The sequence below is a fragment of the Natrix helvetica genome, assembly GCF_964273705.1.
Source record: "Natrix helvetica genome assembly, chromosome: 1".
Lineage (NCBI taxonomy): Eukaryota > Metazoa > Chordata > Lepidosauria > Squamata > Natricidae > Natrix > Natrix helvetica.
Window position 1 is genome coordinate 232,634,159 of NC_138548.1, and position 18,287 is coordinate 232,652,445.

The 18,287-nt window shown below is 39.8% G+C and overlaps 1 protein-coding gene across 5 annotated transcripts in view; it reads left to right on the plus strand.

Annotated features, from left to right (window-relative positions):
* The window catches only part of CEP112 (centrosomal protein 112), a 308,615-nt gene that overhangs the window by 22,339 nt on the left and 267,989 nt on the right, over nt 1–18,287 (plus strand). For 4 of the 5 annotated variants that reach the window (XR_014175685.1, XM_081956682.1, XM_081956685.1 and 1 more), the window contains exons 5-8: nt 6,465–6,561; nt 7,289–7,363; nt 11,981–12,028; nt 12,125–12,202. Coding sequence is in view for 4 of the 5 variants with exons in the window: in XM_081956682.1 (XP_081812808.1) it covers nt 6,465–6,561; nt 7,289–7,363; nt 11,981–12,028; nt 12,125–12,202 (298 nt within the window). In the remaining variant the exon portion in view is untranslated. The remainder of the gene's footprint in view (nt 1–6,464; nt 6,562–7,288; nt 7,364–11,980; nt 12,029–12,124; nt 12,203–18,287) is intronic. The other variant, XM_081956684.1, reaches the window with a different exon arrangement.

Genomic DNA, 18,287 nt, shown 5'->3' on the forward strand with positions numbered 1-18,287 from the left:
AATGGATCAATAGCATTGCAATTGTCCATTTATTCAGGAAAATAATCCAAAGCTATATTTTTCAATTAACTTTTAATAATCTTTTACATATGTTGATTAAGACTAAACATGTCCTAATCTACATGTTTAAATAGTGATTTGCTGCTACAAGTAGTCCTCAGGTTACATCTCCAATTGGAACCACAATTACTGTTGCTAATGATGTGTTTGTAAAGTGCAAGTGTCACATAACCACATTGCTTCAGTTGCTGTTGTAGTATAAGACATGCTGGTCATTAAGCAGGAAATAGGGGGAGCCCCAGTTAAGGAACATGAGGAATGGGGACGGGGTAGGGCATGGAAGGTCCAGTACAAACTACATACAAGTAGGGCAAGGGGTTCTTGGTATCACACAAGTTCATAAAGTTTGGGAAATGAGGGCATAGGGTTTCTGTGTGCCATCCCAGGATGATCATAGAAAAATTATGCGGGGTATGTGTGCGCATATGTATACAATCACAGGAAGATCAAGGAAAGAGGGCACATATCACATGCATACATGTGTGCAATTATAGCGAGCCTTTGGAAAGAGGCCATAGAGTAACATGTAATCGGAGGAAGGCCATGGAATGAGGGCATTGTGTGCGAGTGTGTGTATAATCACAGGGTGGCTGTGCAAAGGGGGCACAGGGATTGTGATCTTCCTTGCCAGCTTCCCATTGATTTTGCTTTGGGAGAAACTGGTAGAGAAGATTGCAAATGGATATCAAGTAATTGCAGAATGCTTCAACTGTTCATAAATATGAGCTGGTTGTCAGGCACCTGAATTTTGTTTATGTAACTGTGGAACTGCTGCAACAGCCAGAATTTTGAGTCCTGCTCTTACATCCCTTTGTTCAGCATTATTATAATCGTAAACAGTTACTGAACAAATGATTGTAACTGGAGGTCTACCTTTATTATGTGGCCTCAAGATATCTATTATGGGATCTTATACATGGAATATTAGCTGACTTATTTATTTTGGAAGTTATTTTATTATAATGCAAAATTGGAGTTTGTCTATTTAAATGTATTCCTGTACCATATATTAATAAAACTAAGAAGTGAGAGCCTTCATAGTGATTTTATATTACAGTTGCTTATTGATCTAATTATGTAGTTACATAGTTAATGCATTAATATATTTTCAAAGCTGGCATAAATGTCAAGATTCAAAAGATTCTGAAGCATAGGGAAGATAAATATTTATACGTGGGAAATTTGATAAAATAGTAGTAACTCTTAACATTTATTTACAGTATGTTCCTGGTTATTTATTGAAGATTAAGAACAATAAAAAAATCCCACACAGAAAATTTTATAGTAAAAGGGATTTTAGCATTGACCAGTATTGATTAATTAAAAGGTGAGACTGGAGTTCATAAGAGATTTCAAAATTCAATACATAGTCATGGATTCATAGATGCAAGGACAATGAAGATTCCTGCAATAAAAGCATGTTTTATTTAGGTAGACAAAGCTCCCACTATATTAGAGCGAAATATTTATTTTTTTTACAAATCAATGCTTTTTTCACCCAAAATGTTTTTCTAGAATGAAAAAGATTGTAATGGTATGTGGAAATGACTTTAGGAGACTAGGTGAAGAGATGCTGCCTAGGGCAGGGTGTCTAACTCGATTTCATTGAGGCTGCATTAGGGTTGGGTTTGACTTAGGGGAGCAGCGTGGCCGAGGCCAGGGTGGCCATGGGCAGCTTGACGTCACTTGTGTTGGGGGCGCCTGTGATGGCCCAAGCGCTCTGCCAGCGAAAACAGGCTCCTGATCTCTGTTTTCAGCTGGGACGGCCTCCTGTAACCCTCTGCCAGTGAAAACAGAGCTTGGGAGGACCGTGCACTGCCCTCCTGAGGTCCATTTTCGGCGTGGACGGCCTCTTGCAACCCTCTGCCAGCAAAAATGGAGCTGGAGCTCCGTTTTCGCTAGCAGAGGCCCCATGGGCTGATCCTTCGCTGTTTGCAAGGTAGCCCTGCGGGCCAGATCTAAGCCCACTGCAGACTGGATAGGGGCCGCAGGCCTTGAGTTTGACACCCCTGGCCTAAGGAATGATCAGATATGCATAGTAGGTGGAACAAGTAACTTAGGCTGTAAAGGTGACTGCAGGAGAATTGTACTTTCAGATTTTGTTAATATAGCGTTACAATAAAATTGAATTAGCTTATCTGGTTGTGTTTCTGTCTGGTCTTTCTGCTATGACTAAAATAGATCCAAAATGTTTTCACTGAAATTAATACTTCAAATTTGGAACAGTAAATACATAGCTTTAACATAGGATGCTTGTTTAATTCCTTAATCTGTTTGGCTAAAAGTTTTGCGAGAAAACAACCTTTATAGAATACAAGATCTGTATAGTAATATAGTATTGTAATATTCTTAATGAAGAATAGATAGGCAATATAAACTAACGTCTCTTTGGGGTATTAGAAATACCAGTATTAGAACTTCAGCAATACAGCCTTATACCAATTTTAAAAATTAATATTTCAGTATTTAGAACAATCAAAAGGAACAATGTTAAAAATGTACAGGTTATTATTGCAATAAGAAACAGAAGATCCAGCATATCGGAAGGAAGCTTGGGATACTGATTTTAGAAATTCTGTATAGGAGGTAACTCGGTAAACTAGGTATGTCTAGCTTAAGAGAAAGAAGGACTAGGGGAGACATGATAGCAGTGTTCCAATATCTCAGGGGTTGCCACAAAGAAGAGGGAGTCAAGCTATTCTCCAAGGCACCTGTGGACAGAACAAGAAGCAACGGGTGGAAACTAATCAAGGAGAGAAGCAACTTAGAACTGAGGAGAAACTTCCTGACAGTTAGAACAATTAATCAGTGGAACAGTTTGCCTCCAGAAGTTGTGAATGCCCCAACACTGGAAGTCTTTAAGAAGATGTTGGATAGCCATTTGTCTGGAACGGTATAGGGTTTCCTGCCTAGGCAGGGGGTTGGACTAGAAGACCTCCAAGGTCCCTTCCAACTCTACTATTGTATTGTATTGTATTATATTCGTTGCTACTTCATAACTGTAATTTTGCTACTGTTATGAATTGTAATGTAAATATCTGATATACAGGATGTATTTTCATTATTATAAATTGAACATAATTAAAGGTTAGTGATTAATCACAAAACAATATGTAATTATATATTGTGAAATTGTTTGCTAATGAAAATAATATATATAATATAATATAACCTCTAACCTTGTTACAAAAAGTCCGTGAAACATTTCAGTTGTTAACAAAATAAAAATAAAACAGAGAAGAAAGACAGTAAAAAAAATGGGTCAAAGAGAAATACAGTACTAGGTTGGATATCCCCTCCTATTTTTCATCTTGTCCTACTGGTTCTTTATCATTTATCAATTGTTTGTAACTAATGATTGTAACTATTATTATGACCTATGATATATTACTTGCTGTTTATATGCACAGTGAGTTGGTGCACTGGGGACAAATTCCTTTTGTGTCTTGTCGCACTTCACCAATAAATATTTCCATTTCTATTTCATTCTATTCCTATTCTATTCCATTCCATTCCATTACATTCCATTCCATTACATTACATTACATTACATCCTATTCCTATTTCATTCCCATTCCATTTCATTTCCTATTCCATTTCATTCTATTCTAAGCATGGAAGCTTAAAACTAAAAAGATGTAGTGCTTTATTTTTTTCCAAAGTGGCTGCTGAAGATATTTTGTGATGGCTACCTTTTTCCCCCTCTTCCTCTAAACTCCTGGAATCCTCTCGATCCCAAGTTTTCCAACCACTCATTCATTCATAGATATTGCTGGAAGGAAATGAAGGCGGGTGTCCTTGTGAATGAACAGAGGTTTTTACAGAAAAGGGAAAACCCGAACGTCTGGAGCCAGCTGCTGCAGAGTGCCCGTGTGAACTTCCGAGTCTCCAAGGAGGTAGCAGCTGCGGACTGAAGGGACATTGTCGCCACCCTTCCCGCTCGGTTCTCGGCTCCTACTTCCCGGTGTCCCCTCCCCGCTGGGAGACTGAGCTCGGCCCAGCCACCGCTCAGGGTGCTGCCTCGCCGGCACTCAGGCGCTCCATTCTCCCCCCTCCCTACCCTTGTCAAGCGCAGCTGTCGAATCCGCCCCCTGGTGCCTCTCGTGTCGCAATTGGCTGGGCTTCGGCTGTCCTCACGCTGCTGCTCTTGTCAGGTAGCCCCTCCCTTTCGCAAGGCAGCATCTGCCACCGCCACTCCCCTGGCTTCAAACATTGGCACACAGGTGTCTTGGTTCCTAAGACCATCGAAAATATGTGTTTTCTGATGGTCTTAGGCGACCCCTGTGAAAGGGTCGTTAGCCCCCAAAGGGGTAACGACCCACAGGTTGAGAACCGCTGACTTAGAGCAATAAAGGACTTTCTAGAGGCCTGCCTTGCCTCGACCACCTGGGTCATAACAGGCATAGGGGCTCCTGCTTGAGCAGGGAATTGGAATAGAGGACCTCCAAGATCCCTTCCAAATATGTCATTCTGTTATTCTGAGAGCTTAAGTATAAGACTTTAACACCATGCCCTTCAAACCACTTTTTCCTCTGGTACTGTATATAATCCTATTATAACAGAGGTGGCTTTTTGCCGGTTCACCCCGGATTGGGCGAACCGGTAGTGGCAGCGGTGGGAGGCTCTGCCCACCCGTATGCAAAGAAGTGTTATGCATGCGTGCGTGCGCGCAGACACACACACACAAGCAAACTAGTAGTAAAATTAATTGAAACCTACCACTGTATCATAAAGTAAGGAAAGCTTGTAGTTGTAGCAATTAGAACTGTTGGTTACAGTGTGCTATGAAAATGAAATGTACTATACATACTTGTAACTAATATGTTTAAGAATTAGAAAAATAGAATGTTTAATAATTTAAGAATGTTTAATTTTTAAGCAGATTTCATATTGTTTTCATCTATTATTCAACTATATGGAAGGTTTGCTTACAGTCTTCTTCCTTTCTTTTAAAATGTTGAGGTTTTATTTTAAATAGAAAGCTGAAAATTACTAAAATACAGTAGCTCTAAAAACTTTTAATAGTTCTATTTTCCTTGATTATGAAAACCAGACTTGCTATTTTGAAATTGGGATAACTTAGCTGATATTAAGATAGGGTAAAGGCTTCTGCCAACCTAGCAGTTTGAAAGGACGTAAAAATGCTAGTAGAAAAATGGGAACCACTTTTGGTGGGAAGGTAACAGCGTTCTGTGTGCCTTCGGCATTTAGTCATGCCGGCCACATGACCACGCCACCTAGAGTTGGGAACGACTAGCACATATGTTTGAGGGGAACCGTTACTGTTACATTAACATTCTTAATTATGAAACCATTAAAATGGTAGCTATATTTTTCTAAAAGAACAAATTTGGTAAGTAAAAAATTGAATTCTAATGTGATGAAAAAGAAAGAAAGGACAACGTTAATTTTTGGTAGACTGAAAAGAAAGAGAGAAAAATGATACATTAATTTACCTTATTATTCAAAATTCATTATTACATCAGATCTTTTTTAGATTAACTCAAAGATCTATGTTCTATCAAAGAAAGAATGTATTGGCTTCTATGTTCTTTAGGACTATTTTGTTCTCTAGAACAAAATAGATTTTTCACCATAGGTTTTACTATAATTAAAATGGAAAAAGGCTCCCTCTTTGGGTTTGGTAAAGTATGATTTAACATTCTAGAAGCTCTAGTAAGTATTTATATTTCTTTTCTCCTTTTTAAAAAAAATATTGTATTCTCCATTTTGTGCATAAAAGTTGTAATTTGTTGACTCTTGCTAAAATGGCAATATAGGGAATCCTTGATTTATAATGGAGTCATGATGGTCATAAGTTGAAGTACCAACATGACTGTACTGATGTAATTAGTTTTTTGCAGTGGTTGTTAAGTAAACATAGTGGTTGTTAAACAAATCCATGTAATTATATGGGCCTTTTTTGTTGGAAAGGTCAAAAACTGGCAAACAAGTTATAAAGTTGTATAGTTATGTGACCTTGGACCACTCAAACCAGCCATAAAAGTGATTTGGTTGCCAAGCATTCAAAATGTGGTCATATGACCTCAGGTATGTGTGCAACCAATGGAACTCCAGAACCCAGTCTTAAGAAGCTTATGTGGGGGCAGTTGCTAATGTGAGGACCACTTGTATACTTTTTAGGAAGCAAATATAAGCTATAATAGACAAGCTGCTTTCCAAAAGGGTTAGGAGATCAAAGTTGATTGGTACAATTTTTAGTTGCCTCACATTGTTGGTTTATTATGATGATTGTTTTAATTGTTCCATTTCTGTGGCTTTGGAAAATGCATATAGTAGTATTGAGGTAGAAAGGCAAGATAGAAATATAAATAAACTGTTATTAAGGAACTGTTGAGAAGACTGATGTTTCAGTGTGTTCTGTTTATTGCTATTTATTACAGGGAACAATTTACCTGTAATGGAAAACTAGCCTTAAGGTCACATTCTACGAGTCCTCCTCATTTGTCAGAAGATGAGACCTTTCCATCAAATACAAGGGTAAGTTTTTTTCCATATTTGCAGTAGCCAGTTTTCTTTAAGTTTCAAAATGCAAAAACAGGTATGGTGAGTCCCGCATTTCAGTAACACCTAAGAAGTTAAAACGGAAAAAAGGCAGAACTGATATAAAAAATGTGTTCGTGTGTGTGTGTGTGTGTGTGTGTGTGTGTAGCATAGCATAGCATATTGCAATATGTCTTAAACTACAACAGTTTTTTTTGCAAAAAAAAAAGTATTGAGTTGGGCCCAATAAAGAATATGGGAAACAGGTAGCATATATGTTTCAACACCAAGGTCAACTCTAAAGTATTTAAGCTTTTTTGTCCTCTTCTTAACAATAGTCATTTGAAGATGTCTGTTTTGAATAATTTAACTTGTATCAAATGTCATAGCTTAATAAATAAAATGGCATGAAAAGACAAAGAGCTCTGAAAATTATACAGCTTTCCTCAACTTAATTGACTAAATTCCCAGAATTTTCTCCCATTTCCTTCAGTGTCTTTATAAACAGTTTCCTGATGCAAAGATTCCCCAAAGAGGCCTCCATATGCTAAATTAATTCTCCTCTGCCATTACTACTATTTATGTGGAAATAATTACTGATTTGTATTAAGAAATTACATAGCATTATGTACAGCAATTTGTATATAATGCACATTTTTCTCCCAATTTTCCCGTTTTTCCATATTTCCACTAAAACATTTTACCTAAAAATTGAATGTTTCAGGGAGAGTGTTATAGAAGAAAAACTTCTTTTGATGACAGTGACTTTGAAGCTCGTCTCAACAGTTGGAATCTTGGGGTAAATTCTGTTTTTTCCTTTTTTATTTCAAAATGTTAATCATTGTAATCCCTGCATTCAGTATGTGGCATGACTTTGCATATGATATTCTAAAACGAGTTGGAAAGAAATTAAAATAAATCTTGGTGTTTTAAAAGATATTTAAGAATCCAAAACTTTATTTTCCACGGTGTCCAACTAAGTGTTTCTAGGAAATCCATCAGCAAGATGTACAGCAACAGATTTCTTTCTGTATTTCACCATCTGGTATTCAGAGATACACTGTCATTTATTTTGGAGGTTGTATATAACCGTCATGACTAGTAGCTATTCGTACATCAAATATATCTAATCTCTTTCAAAACCCATGTAAGAAAAGTGTTTGTTAGATGATGGGAACAGGAAATCAAAAGGTCAGTGGAACTGCGGAGAGTTGTGGATAATATCATATAAGATTGGAAAGATATAGGATGATGAATTTTTGTTACTTTCATGTGTTTCATATGATGGGAGTCTATGTTTGTATGTGGGGAGGGTTTTGTCCCTCAGAAAATAACTGTTTTTGCTCCTATCAAATAGTTATGTCGTTTCAGGAATTGGCACAACTATTTAAGGAGTTTCAGAAAGGTTCTACATTTGTAGCCCTGTGAACTCTAAAGCATCTCTTTGCTTTCAAGCCTGAAGTGCTACATAGCCTAATGCCAAATAAATGGTTTGGTAGATGGCATTGTCTCTGCCTCTGCAGTCAGTTTGTTGATAAAATTACTTGGATTTTTCTACTGACAGCTTAGCAAATCTTAAAAATATCAAATAATAGTGCATCAATAAGAAATATAGATGGGAAAACCAGATAGCAACAAACATACACACTCTTTAAAAGGGTATTCTAGCCAAAAGCTGGATAAAGAGCCAGGTCTTCAAGGTCCTGTGAACTTCCAATTGGATAGTAGCCACCTGGATCTTTGAGGGAACCTCATTTCAGAGGGTAAGTGCTGTGAGAGAAGGTGGTTTCGGGATCGCAGTAGATGGTATTGTTTAATCAAAGGAACCCAGAACTTTCCATTCTTGTTGGACTGGATACTAGGAGAGTTAGTCCCTTGGGTAGTTGGATCCTATGCCATGAGTAATAACAAGCAACTTGAATCACACTTGGAAACAAGCTGCCAACCAATTCACTTATGGAGCAGAAGTGTTACATGCCCATGCTGCCTCATTCTGGACCAGTTGAAGCTTTTGGGTGCTTTCAACAATAGCCCCTTGTAGAATGCAGATGTCAAGCTGAAAAGACCTGTTTGAGAATGATTGTCTTAAAGGCTTCTCTATCTAAGGAAGGGTACAATTGGTGTATTAAGTCAAAGTTATGCAATGGCCTTCCTGCTCATCAGGCAGTATGAGTCCCAGAAGACCTGCAGATTGTGCTCTATTCTTGAATGGGGAAGTGTGCCATCCAAGTTTAAACATGCAACATCCTCAGGGCTAGGTAGCATAAAAAAGTTACAACTCCTGCTTTGGACTTTTAGCTTGAATGTAACGATTCTATTTGAACATAATTCAGTTATGAATGGAGTAGTTCATTGTATTTTCTAAAATGAGGAGTGCTTGCTGGCACTGATGATGTTACCTACTTTGGGTAATAAAACATCTTGCAAGAAAACAACCAAGCTCAGAGAACAGAAAGATGCTTCATTTCAGCCCTGAACTACAAATATTCATCTTAATTTAAATATATATATATTAAGGAGATAATAATTAACCTTAACTGGAATTTTTGGGGGTTTTTTCTTTACAAACAATACATTATTATGGTAATTTAAGTGCAGGAAGTATACTCTAGCAAAGTTTTGCTAAAAGAAACAAGTTTCCCTTTTTCTTTGGTTAAAGATTCTTCAGTACCGGTGGGTGCTGTTTATGTAGAAGACATCATATATTGGTTGTGGTGTTGGCCCTATGCAGGCTCTGGATGGTGCTGCTCCTAGTGGGTTCATGACTTATATGTTCTACTGGATTCACAACTGCTTCTTGAACAGAAACTATAAATTGTGGACAGGGGAGCCTTTGTCTAAGTGCTGTGCCAGTTACACTCCTTTTGGAATGGGATGTTCTTGCAAGAATCATGGTTATGTTGAGATGGGATTGTTGAAATGTATTCAGTAGGGGCTACCTTTGAAGACTACCTGGAAGCTTAAGCTTATGGAGAATCTGGTAGTCACCCTGCTGGCAAGTGACAGCCATTTTGTCAGTGTTGTTTCTATAGTATAGGCTTTGCATTTGTTGGTATGCTTATGTGTGCAGTTCAATATAATCTTACATGACTAGGACCTATTTTATTAGGGAACCCTCTCTTCCCAAAACAATCTACCTGTCCTATGTAGTTAGTCCAGGAAATGATGGTGTGGGACTTTTAAGAGTCACAAGTGCCGAATCAGTGTTTGCTTGTTTGTTTGTTTGCAATATTTCTCTCTCTCTGTAGTACTCTAATTCCCCAAGGCAGGATTACCCTTCCACTTTTAAAATTCAGAAAGGTGGTAAAAAGTTTTTGCTTCGGGGGCCTAAGGTACTCTAGTGGGTTGTTTCCAATTTCTAATTATATTTTAATTATATTTGTTGTTTTAAATTGACTGTTTTAGGATATTTATAATGTTTTAAATGAGCTTCCTTGAGTATTTAAAATTGAGCAGAATATAAATTATGTAAATAATAAATAAAACATAAAATCTGCCCATAGGGTAAAAATAAATGCATTTTTTAAAATCAATATTATGCAGGTTTTTAAAAATAATTCCAAGGGAAAATTTAATGAAGCTTTATTACATTATCCATCATGATATTTTTCTTGAAAGTCGATGGTTTTTTGCTATTATAATTACTTTCTGAAACATTTTTAATGTATTAATTTATTTATCCTTTTTTACTTTTAAAATAATAACAAAGAAATGGAAAAAATCCTACTAAGATAAGAATGCATTCATTGTTAAAGAAAAAAAAAATATAGAAAGCGTGATTTTAAAAAAAAGTGAATAAATGTAATCAGAAAAATAATATTCCGTATCATTTTAACTGTAAATAGTTACAATTTTGTATATAGATCTGTACCGGTCATCTTGGCTTTCCCAAAGGACCCGAAATCCTGGCTCTGTCAATTGGGATGTGTCCTACTGGAGGGTGGTTAATACCGTAGATTAAAATATTCTACCTCCACCCAAAGTATCTTGCTCACTTTTTAACCATTTTTGTTGATTTTAATGTTAATTTTAATGGTAATAATTGTTATTGTAATTTTTAAATATTTTATTCTGTTCCTTTTACTTGTTTTAAGCTGCCTAGAGGGTAGCTTGGTGAGATGGGTGGCATATAAATCTCATAGTAAATAAAAAGAAATAAGTAAATAGCTACCTAATGCAATTATTATTCAAATACATATATATTTCTCATACATTTATTTAACTATCACATTTTAAACCAGCTGTGTTTTGCATAAATGAGTCCCATGCTTCATTATATTTGTCCTAACAAAGTCCACTCATAGGTGACAATTGCAGTCAGGTTAATTAATTTCTGTAACATGGCATGTCATCGCTAAAAAAAAGGGGTTGGCGCTCAAATATTGGGGAAAAGCTGAAAATTGAAATGTAGTGAACAAATAATATTTGTGATGCAGCTAGATTAATATGTTTGGGATATCTAGTTGCTGATGTTGCTACATTGAAAAACAAAATCCAAAAGCTAAAAAGTCAGAATTAACAGTAATGTGAAACCAAATAACATAAGGAACATGAACATGAAAAACCTTGACATAGTGAAAGATGAAATGAATCAACTACACATTGACATCTCAGGCAATAGCATTGGGAGTGGTTTTGTTTTTGTCTGTATATAACATTTGTCTGTATATATTGGAAATCATCCAGAATTGCTAATTTACTACATTTTAAAAATAACAAATAAGTAAACATTTTGTAGATGTTAAAGGTGTTAGTTGCATCCATGTCTATTTGCATAACAAATGAAACAGTGGGTTTGGTGTTTAAATAAAATTATTAGGCTGTTTAACAAAGATGTAAAAAGAATAGTTCTATGAGCTGATAGATATACTCACTATGAACTATTCATAGACTTTCAGTTTGTACCACAGAGATATTGTCTGGTTAACAGTGAGTTGAAGGATAAGAAAATCCCGAGAAAAATTAAATAAATACATAAAAGTTAAAATGTTGCTTCTCAAAATATTATTTAGGACATCATAACCTGCTTCAATTTCCCATATTGTCATTTGTTTGTTTGTTCATTCATTCATTCATTCATTCATTCATTCATTCATTCATTCATTCATTCTCTTTCTCTCCCCCCTCCTTCCCCCCTCTCCCTCTCGCTCCCCCTCCCTCCTTCTCTCTTAAATATAAGCTTTTTTCATTCCATTTATATCTCACTATTTCTCTTCACTTCACAGTAACTTTGTGAAGATTTGCTGGAGGGACTACAACTCTTAAAGCTAAGCTGTTGGTTTCATGAGTTTAGTATGAGATTTTTTAAAATATGTCTCTATCATAAACTAAGCACAAACCCTTTAAACATCTTCCTCTAGACTTTATCAGTTCAGAAAGTCTTCATATTAAACCTCTTTTAATGCATCTTTTTCAGCTCGAAAATCCTAGATATTTACGTGAGAAACCTATGTCCCTCTCATTGGTATGTATTGTTCGCCTGGATTTGGTTGTCTTCTTATAATATTTTTTCTCTGTGTTAACACTGGTATTAAATACAAAATATTGTTTTTTATAATAGATGTCACCCAAGTTAGGTTTGGGGAAAAACAGCACTTCTCGAGATGAACAAGCATTGTTCCGAATACATGAAAAGGAGGTAACACATTTTGCTTTTATAATTGTCTGCTAATTGTCTGTTTTAAAGCAAATAAAATGGATAAGGTTATGAATTAAACATAGTTTCTGAGGCTAATTTTGACAGCAGATATGGTATTAGATATGGAGTAAGACATATACTTCACCATGATAACTGACACTTTAAGAAAATGATATGCTATTTTTAAAAAATAAGAGATTAAAAAAAATCTACATAAAGCCATTGAGTGAGATAATTTAGTGGTCCGAGATGAAAGATCAGTACTGATGATACCTTGCTTTACATCTTTGTCTTGGACTGACCAAGTGATGCTGTGGGGATTGCATTAGAAAGAAATGGGCTCAGCTCAATCCTAGCAAAACTGAGTGTTTGTGAGTTTTAGATCCTCTTGGATCTAATGTTATTTTATTTTTAGTTCTGGGTGAGGTTACACTACTCCAGACAGCAGTGGTGTGCAGTTTGAAGATTCTCCTGGACTCCTGGCTCACCTGAAGGCAGGACAAGAAGCAATGGATGGAAACTAATCAAAGAGAACGAACCTAGAACTAAGGAGAGATCTTCTGATAGTTAGAACAATTAATCAGTGGAATGACTTTCCTCCAGAAGTTGTGGGTGCTCCAACAGTAGAGGTTTTTAAGAAGAGATTGGACAACCATTTGTCTAAAATGGATAGGGTCTCCTGCTTGAGCAGGGGGTTGCACTAGAAGACCTCTAAGGTCCCTTCCAACTCTGTTATTCTGTTGTTCTGTTTAAAGAACAAATGGCTGCTGTGGCTAGGAGGGCCTTTGCACAACATGTTGTATGCCAGTTATAGCATTTACTGCATCAGAAAGCACTGCTCAGGATCACTCTTGTCTTAAATAATTTTCTGAGTATATTATCACAATGGGACTACCCCTAAAGAACATTTAGAAGGTGCAACTAGTTCAGAGCACAGTGGTGTAGGAAGTTACGGTACACCTTATATATACATGTTATACCTCTGCTTCATGATCTGGAGTAGCTTCTATTGAATTTATGAATATTTGTGGAACTGCAGCTCTTATGTTATTTCTGTTGATTCCATAAGGTCTGACAGGAAAAGTCCTATGGATTGACAACTAGTGGGTTCTAGATATGGGTATTTTCTTCCAAATTGCCTGCACATCCGAGCATCATTACCCCCAATATTAAACTGCTCTAAAAACATGAATGAGGCTATTTGGAGGCTGTGATTATTGTTTTATTGTTATTGTTAAATTTATTGTTTATTGAGCTTTGATCATGTCTGCCACTATAGTTTTTTAATAGGATTGTTTATTGATGCTTATTATATATTGTGCTGTTAGGCAGTGTTAGCTGCTCAGAGTCATTGACACTTTTGTAACTGTATAAAAGGTAGGATATAAAACCAATTAACGAAACATGTAATGTAATTTTGTCTAAATCATATTGAATACATTTTCTCAAAGTTTATTTAAATTCAGTTAAATTGTTACTGTCATTAGTGGAAACACATTTGAGTTTAAATATAGTCTTAGTATCAACAGGTTTTCAACAATTTCAGAACATATGAAAACTGATGATAGAAACGGTTTATTCTCCCTAATGGTGGAGGCAGCATCCAGGCTGGGCTAACCTTCATCCAATCATATTGAGGACTGAGTCTGGTAACATTATTAAGCTCCGCCCCTGTTGCTAGGTAGACCCAGCTTTTGACTCAGTCCTTCGATGAGGAAGGCTGCGTCATCGTTTATCTCCGGTCTAAAAGGGCTCGTATTTTCAGCTTTAAGTGATTGTGGATTGTGAGTAATTGGAATTATTACAGCAATAATACAGCGCAGAGACCCTGCAGCCCTAAGGTCCTTAGCGGCCAGGCATTTAGTGGGTCAGAGCCTCTAAGCCCTGTCAGGGCGCAAAGGCTAACGTCTGCTGAGGTGACATTTCAAGCGCGAACGGCTGTCATCGTTTCGCCTGTGCCTTCCCGCCTTACAGTCACGCAGGGAATCTGTTTTTCCTTCTAACGGGGCGCTTGGGGAGCTATCCTTCTCCCTGTCTGGACACTAAGTGTTACTCTAGGAAACGCTCCACCGCTTCTGGCAAGCAGTTGAGCGGCGAACCGCGGCAGTTTCAAAAGAAAAGGGAAAAAAACTTTTCAAAGAGCAGAAAACAATTCAAACGGCTGCGAAGTGACCCAGAAGGGAAAGCGAAGGTCTTGATTCCGTCCACAGAGCAGGTAAAGAGGCAGCGTGCTGTCTTCCCTTAGCAGATAGTTGTCAGAGCGGGCTTCGCGACCGTTTCAAAAGGGCACGAATTGCCATTTTAACCAGCTGTCAAAGTGCCCAACATGGCGGCTGCCGGTCCAACAAATATGTCTACAGCCTCTGACAGACCTGAGGAGGCACTTGCCATCCGTCCAGCCGAAGTGGGCTTGGTGCCTCAATCCCTGTCACTGCGTTAATTGTTTGCTAGCTGTGCTGAGATATTACTGCGCAGGTCATAGGCCTTATCTGACAATGATTTACTGCGCATGCTTCTTAACACGTTCCTTAATACATCACACATTCCAGAGTCTTTTGATCTTCTGTTCATCTGCCAAGAAGGTGGGCGACAATTGCTCTTGCCAAAATGTAACAATTAGATAGATTTGTTTTCATTTTATTTTCATATTAAAGTTTTGTTTTTAATTAGAACATGTTATCGGGTCTTATTTTCGCTTTTTCTGAAGATATTCTTTTTAGGAAAGCTGACGGTCTACACCTCATTAGCTCATGGTGAAATTTCCCCTGACAATCCTCCCCTCAGCCTTCCACATCTGAAGGCAGGGGATCAGCCACCATTAAAAAGAAAAAAACTGCAAAGGCTGCAGCAACAAAAAAGCCAAAGAAGCCTCCACTTCACGTTACGAGCAACAAAAGGGAAAAGCTCTGGAGCGTAACCACAGGAAAGCAGCCAGTAAAAAGGCTCCTTCTCCTCAGACAACTGACAAGTCCCACCAAGCACAAGGGCAGTTGTCATTGTTACTTTCTCCTGGTAACAGGCTGAATAGGGAAGCCCCTCTTAACCCCATTTTCCCAATTGATGTCTCTAATATATGGGGGTCATCTCAGGAGCCTCAGGCCTCCTTGCTTGGCAGTGGTGATATGCTGCCACCTACTGTCCAGAGATTGGACACACTTCCTTCTACTTCTGCTGCACCACAACTGGGCCTGGCACCTCCCACGTTCCTACCAAATTTTCAGGAAATCATTGCCAGTGCCATTTCTCAGGGCTTCACAGCTGGTTTACAGCAGAGAGAGGCCCTGTCACTGAGACAGACGACTGCCACAGTCATGCCACAGCCAGCGCCAACTCCAGAGGTGCCACTCACACACCAGGTTGTGCCTGACCAGGAGGAACAAGATCAATCCTCCGACTCAGAGGAAGGAGAGCTCAAGGAGGCTGAGCTTTCCGAAGATGAGGGAAGGGAAACTGAACAAAAAGCCTTTTCAGGGCTATTCCCTCCAGCTCTTTTCCCCTCTTTGCTATACAAGGCAAAATCAGCATCAAAGATTGGGACTCAGCAGGCATTGTCCACTCCCCGGCCAACTGCGGCTAGTGCAGACAGTACCAATGCCAAAGCTCTTTGTGGATTTAGTCCAACGGCAGTGGGCGTCTCCCACATCGGGTCCTAGTCCCTCAGCCTCAGATAAAAAATTCTTTAACGTCGCTAACAAACTGGCGCAGTTTCTCTCTGTTCCCACAATAGATGCCCCAGTGATCGCCCTCTACACACCAGCACACAAGCCAGGGGCTCCAGAGGATGTCCTAAAGCCGGAAGAGAAGAAGGCTGATTTCACTCTGCAAAGAGGGCATCAGGCTGCAACGTGGGCGGTCAAGGCCGCCACTACAGCATCGTTCTTCACACGACCATGTCTCCTTTGGCTCCAAGAGCTGCAACAGCGCATCCCTATTTCTGACATAAGAACTCACCAGGACATTGCGAAGCTAGTGGCAGCAATCCAGTTTGCTTCGGACGCGACTTTAACTTCCCCCAGATTCGCCGCCAGAGCCATGGCTTCTTCTGTGGCATCCCGAAGACTCCTGTGGCCGCGGCAGTGGCAGGCCGATGCACGCCACAAGTGGAAATTGGCCTCGGCTCCGTTCAAGGGCAACTCCCTCTTTGGAGATGCTTTGGATCCATTCTTGGTGGAGAATAAAGAGAAGCGGAAGGTTCTCCCCTCAACTCCTAAGAAGGGCTTCAATCGCCAAACGCCTTACCCCAGGCGTTCATCCTTTCGAGGCCCAGACCAGGGTTTGTCCTTTCGGAACCAAGACTATGGTTCCTTCTTTCGGGGGGGCGGACTATGGGAGCCAGGGATACAGGCATCAGGGAGGCTACTCTGCCAGACAGAGGCCCCAGACTGACCCCTTTCAGCGGGGAAAGTCCTCCAGGTGCCCCTTTCGGGGAGGGGGGTGTTATTATTGCAGAACCTAGCACCTCTGGGGCCTGTTATCCCATCGGAAGTAGGTTTGCCATGTTTGCTGATGTTTGGGATGCTACCACCTCCGATGCTTGGGTTAGGTCTACTGTTAGGCAAGGGCTTGCCCTTGAGTTTATCTCCAACCCCCCTAGCTCCTTCAGGGCCTGTCCGGTTTCCTCTAACCCAGCTCACAGACGCCTCATGCTGGAGGCGATCCAACATCTCCTCGACATTCGAGCCATCCAACCGGTACCGGTTGAGGAATGTGGGCTGGGATTTTATTCTACCCTTTTTGTTATACCAAAGGCCTCGGGGGGCTGGAGAGCCATTTTGGACCTTAAAAAATTAAACAAGTTCATTTGTTATAAGCGTTTTAAGATGCATTCTTTGCATTCCATCTTGGGATCCATCAGACACGGGGATTTTTTAAGTTCAATTGACCTAACGGAGGCATACCTCCACGTTCCTATTTTGCCCCGACATAGACAATTCTTACATTTTTCCTATTTAGGGCAGCATTTCCAATACACTGCCCTCCCCTTTGGACTGTCATCGCCCCCCCCCCCCCCAAGTGTTTACAAAAATTCTAGCTGCATTGATCGCTGCACTAAGGGAAGTGCCTATTAGACTTCAGGCTTATTTGGATGATATACTCATCCAATCGTCATCCCCTGGTCAGGCATGTAGAGATCTAGCATCTACAATCCAGTCTCTTCAGGAGCATGGGTTTTCGATCAATGTTCCCAAGAGCCATCTCCATCCTTCCACCAGGTTGGTGCACTTGGGGCCGTTGATTGACATCCTTGAATGCAGAGTGTACTTGTCTCGTGAGAGGCAGGACAATCTCAAGACCTTGGCAGGTCAGATGGCCAGGACTCATAGGTGCTCTTTGGCTTCACTATCAAAATTGCTGGGGACCATGGTGTCGGCCATCGGGATTGTTCCATGGGCGCGTTTACATTCACGTCGTCTCCAGTGGTTCCTCTTACCTTTTCAGAGGAAGCTCTTGAGCTGTTCCCTGGCCAAGGTACACATCCCGGCAGAGGTCAAGCGTCCCCTCAGGTGGTGGACGTCTCAGGCCATCACGAAAGGTCTACTTTTCAAGGACCAAGAATTTCTGACTGTCACAACAGATGCCAGCCTCTTAGGCTGGGGTGCCATCCTTCAGACACAGGTAGCACAAGGCCAGTGGGACCAAGTGGACCGGACACACAATATAAACTGGTTAGCGTTGAGGGCGGTCCATCTGGCTCTCCGCCAATTCCTCTCAGGGGTGGCGGGAAAACATGTGCTTGTGCTAATGGACAATGTGTCTGTGAAGGCACACATCAACCAACAAGGGGGCACCAAGTCACGATCACTCATGGACGAAGCCATGCGGCTGGGTCTTTGGGCCGAGAAGAACTTGGTCTCCCTTACCGCGGAACATATCTCTGGGGTGGCGAATGTGCAGGCAGATTGGCTCAGCCGCGAGACTCTGGACAATGCCGAGTGGCAACTGCACCCCTCGATCTTTCAGGATATAGTGGACAGATTTGGCATGCCGGTAATAGATCTATCGCCACCCCACACAACAGTCAGCTTCCAATGTTTTTCACTCGATACCCAGCACATCGGTTGCAGGGGGTGGATGCCTGGAGATG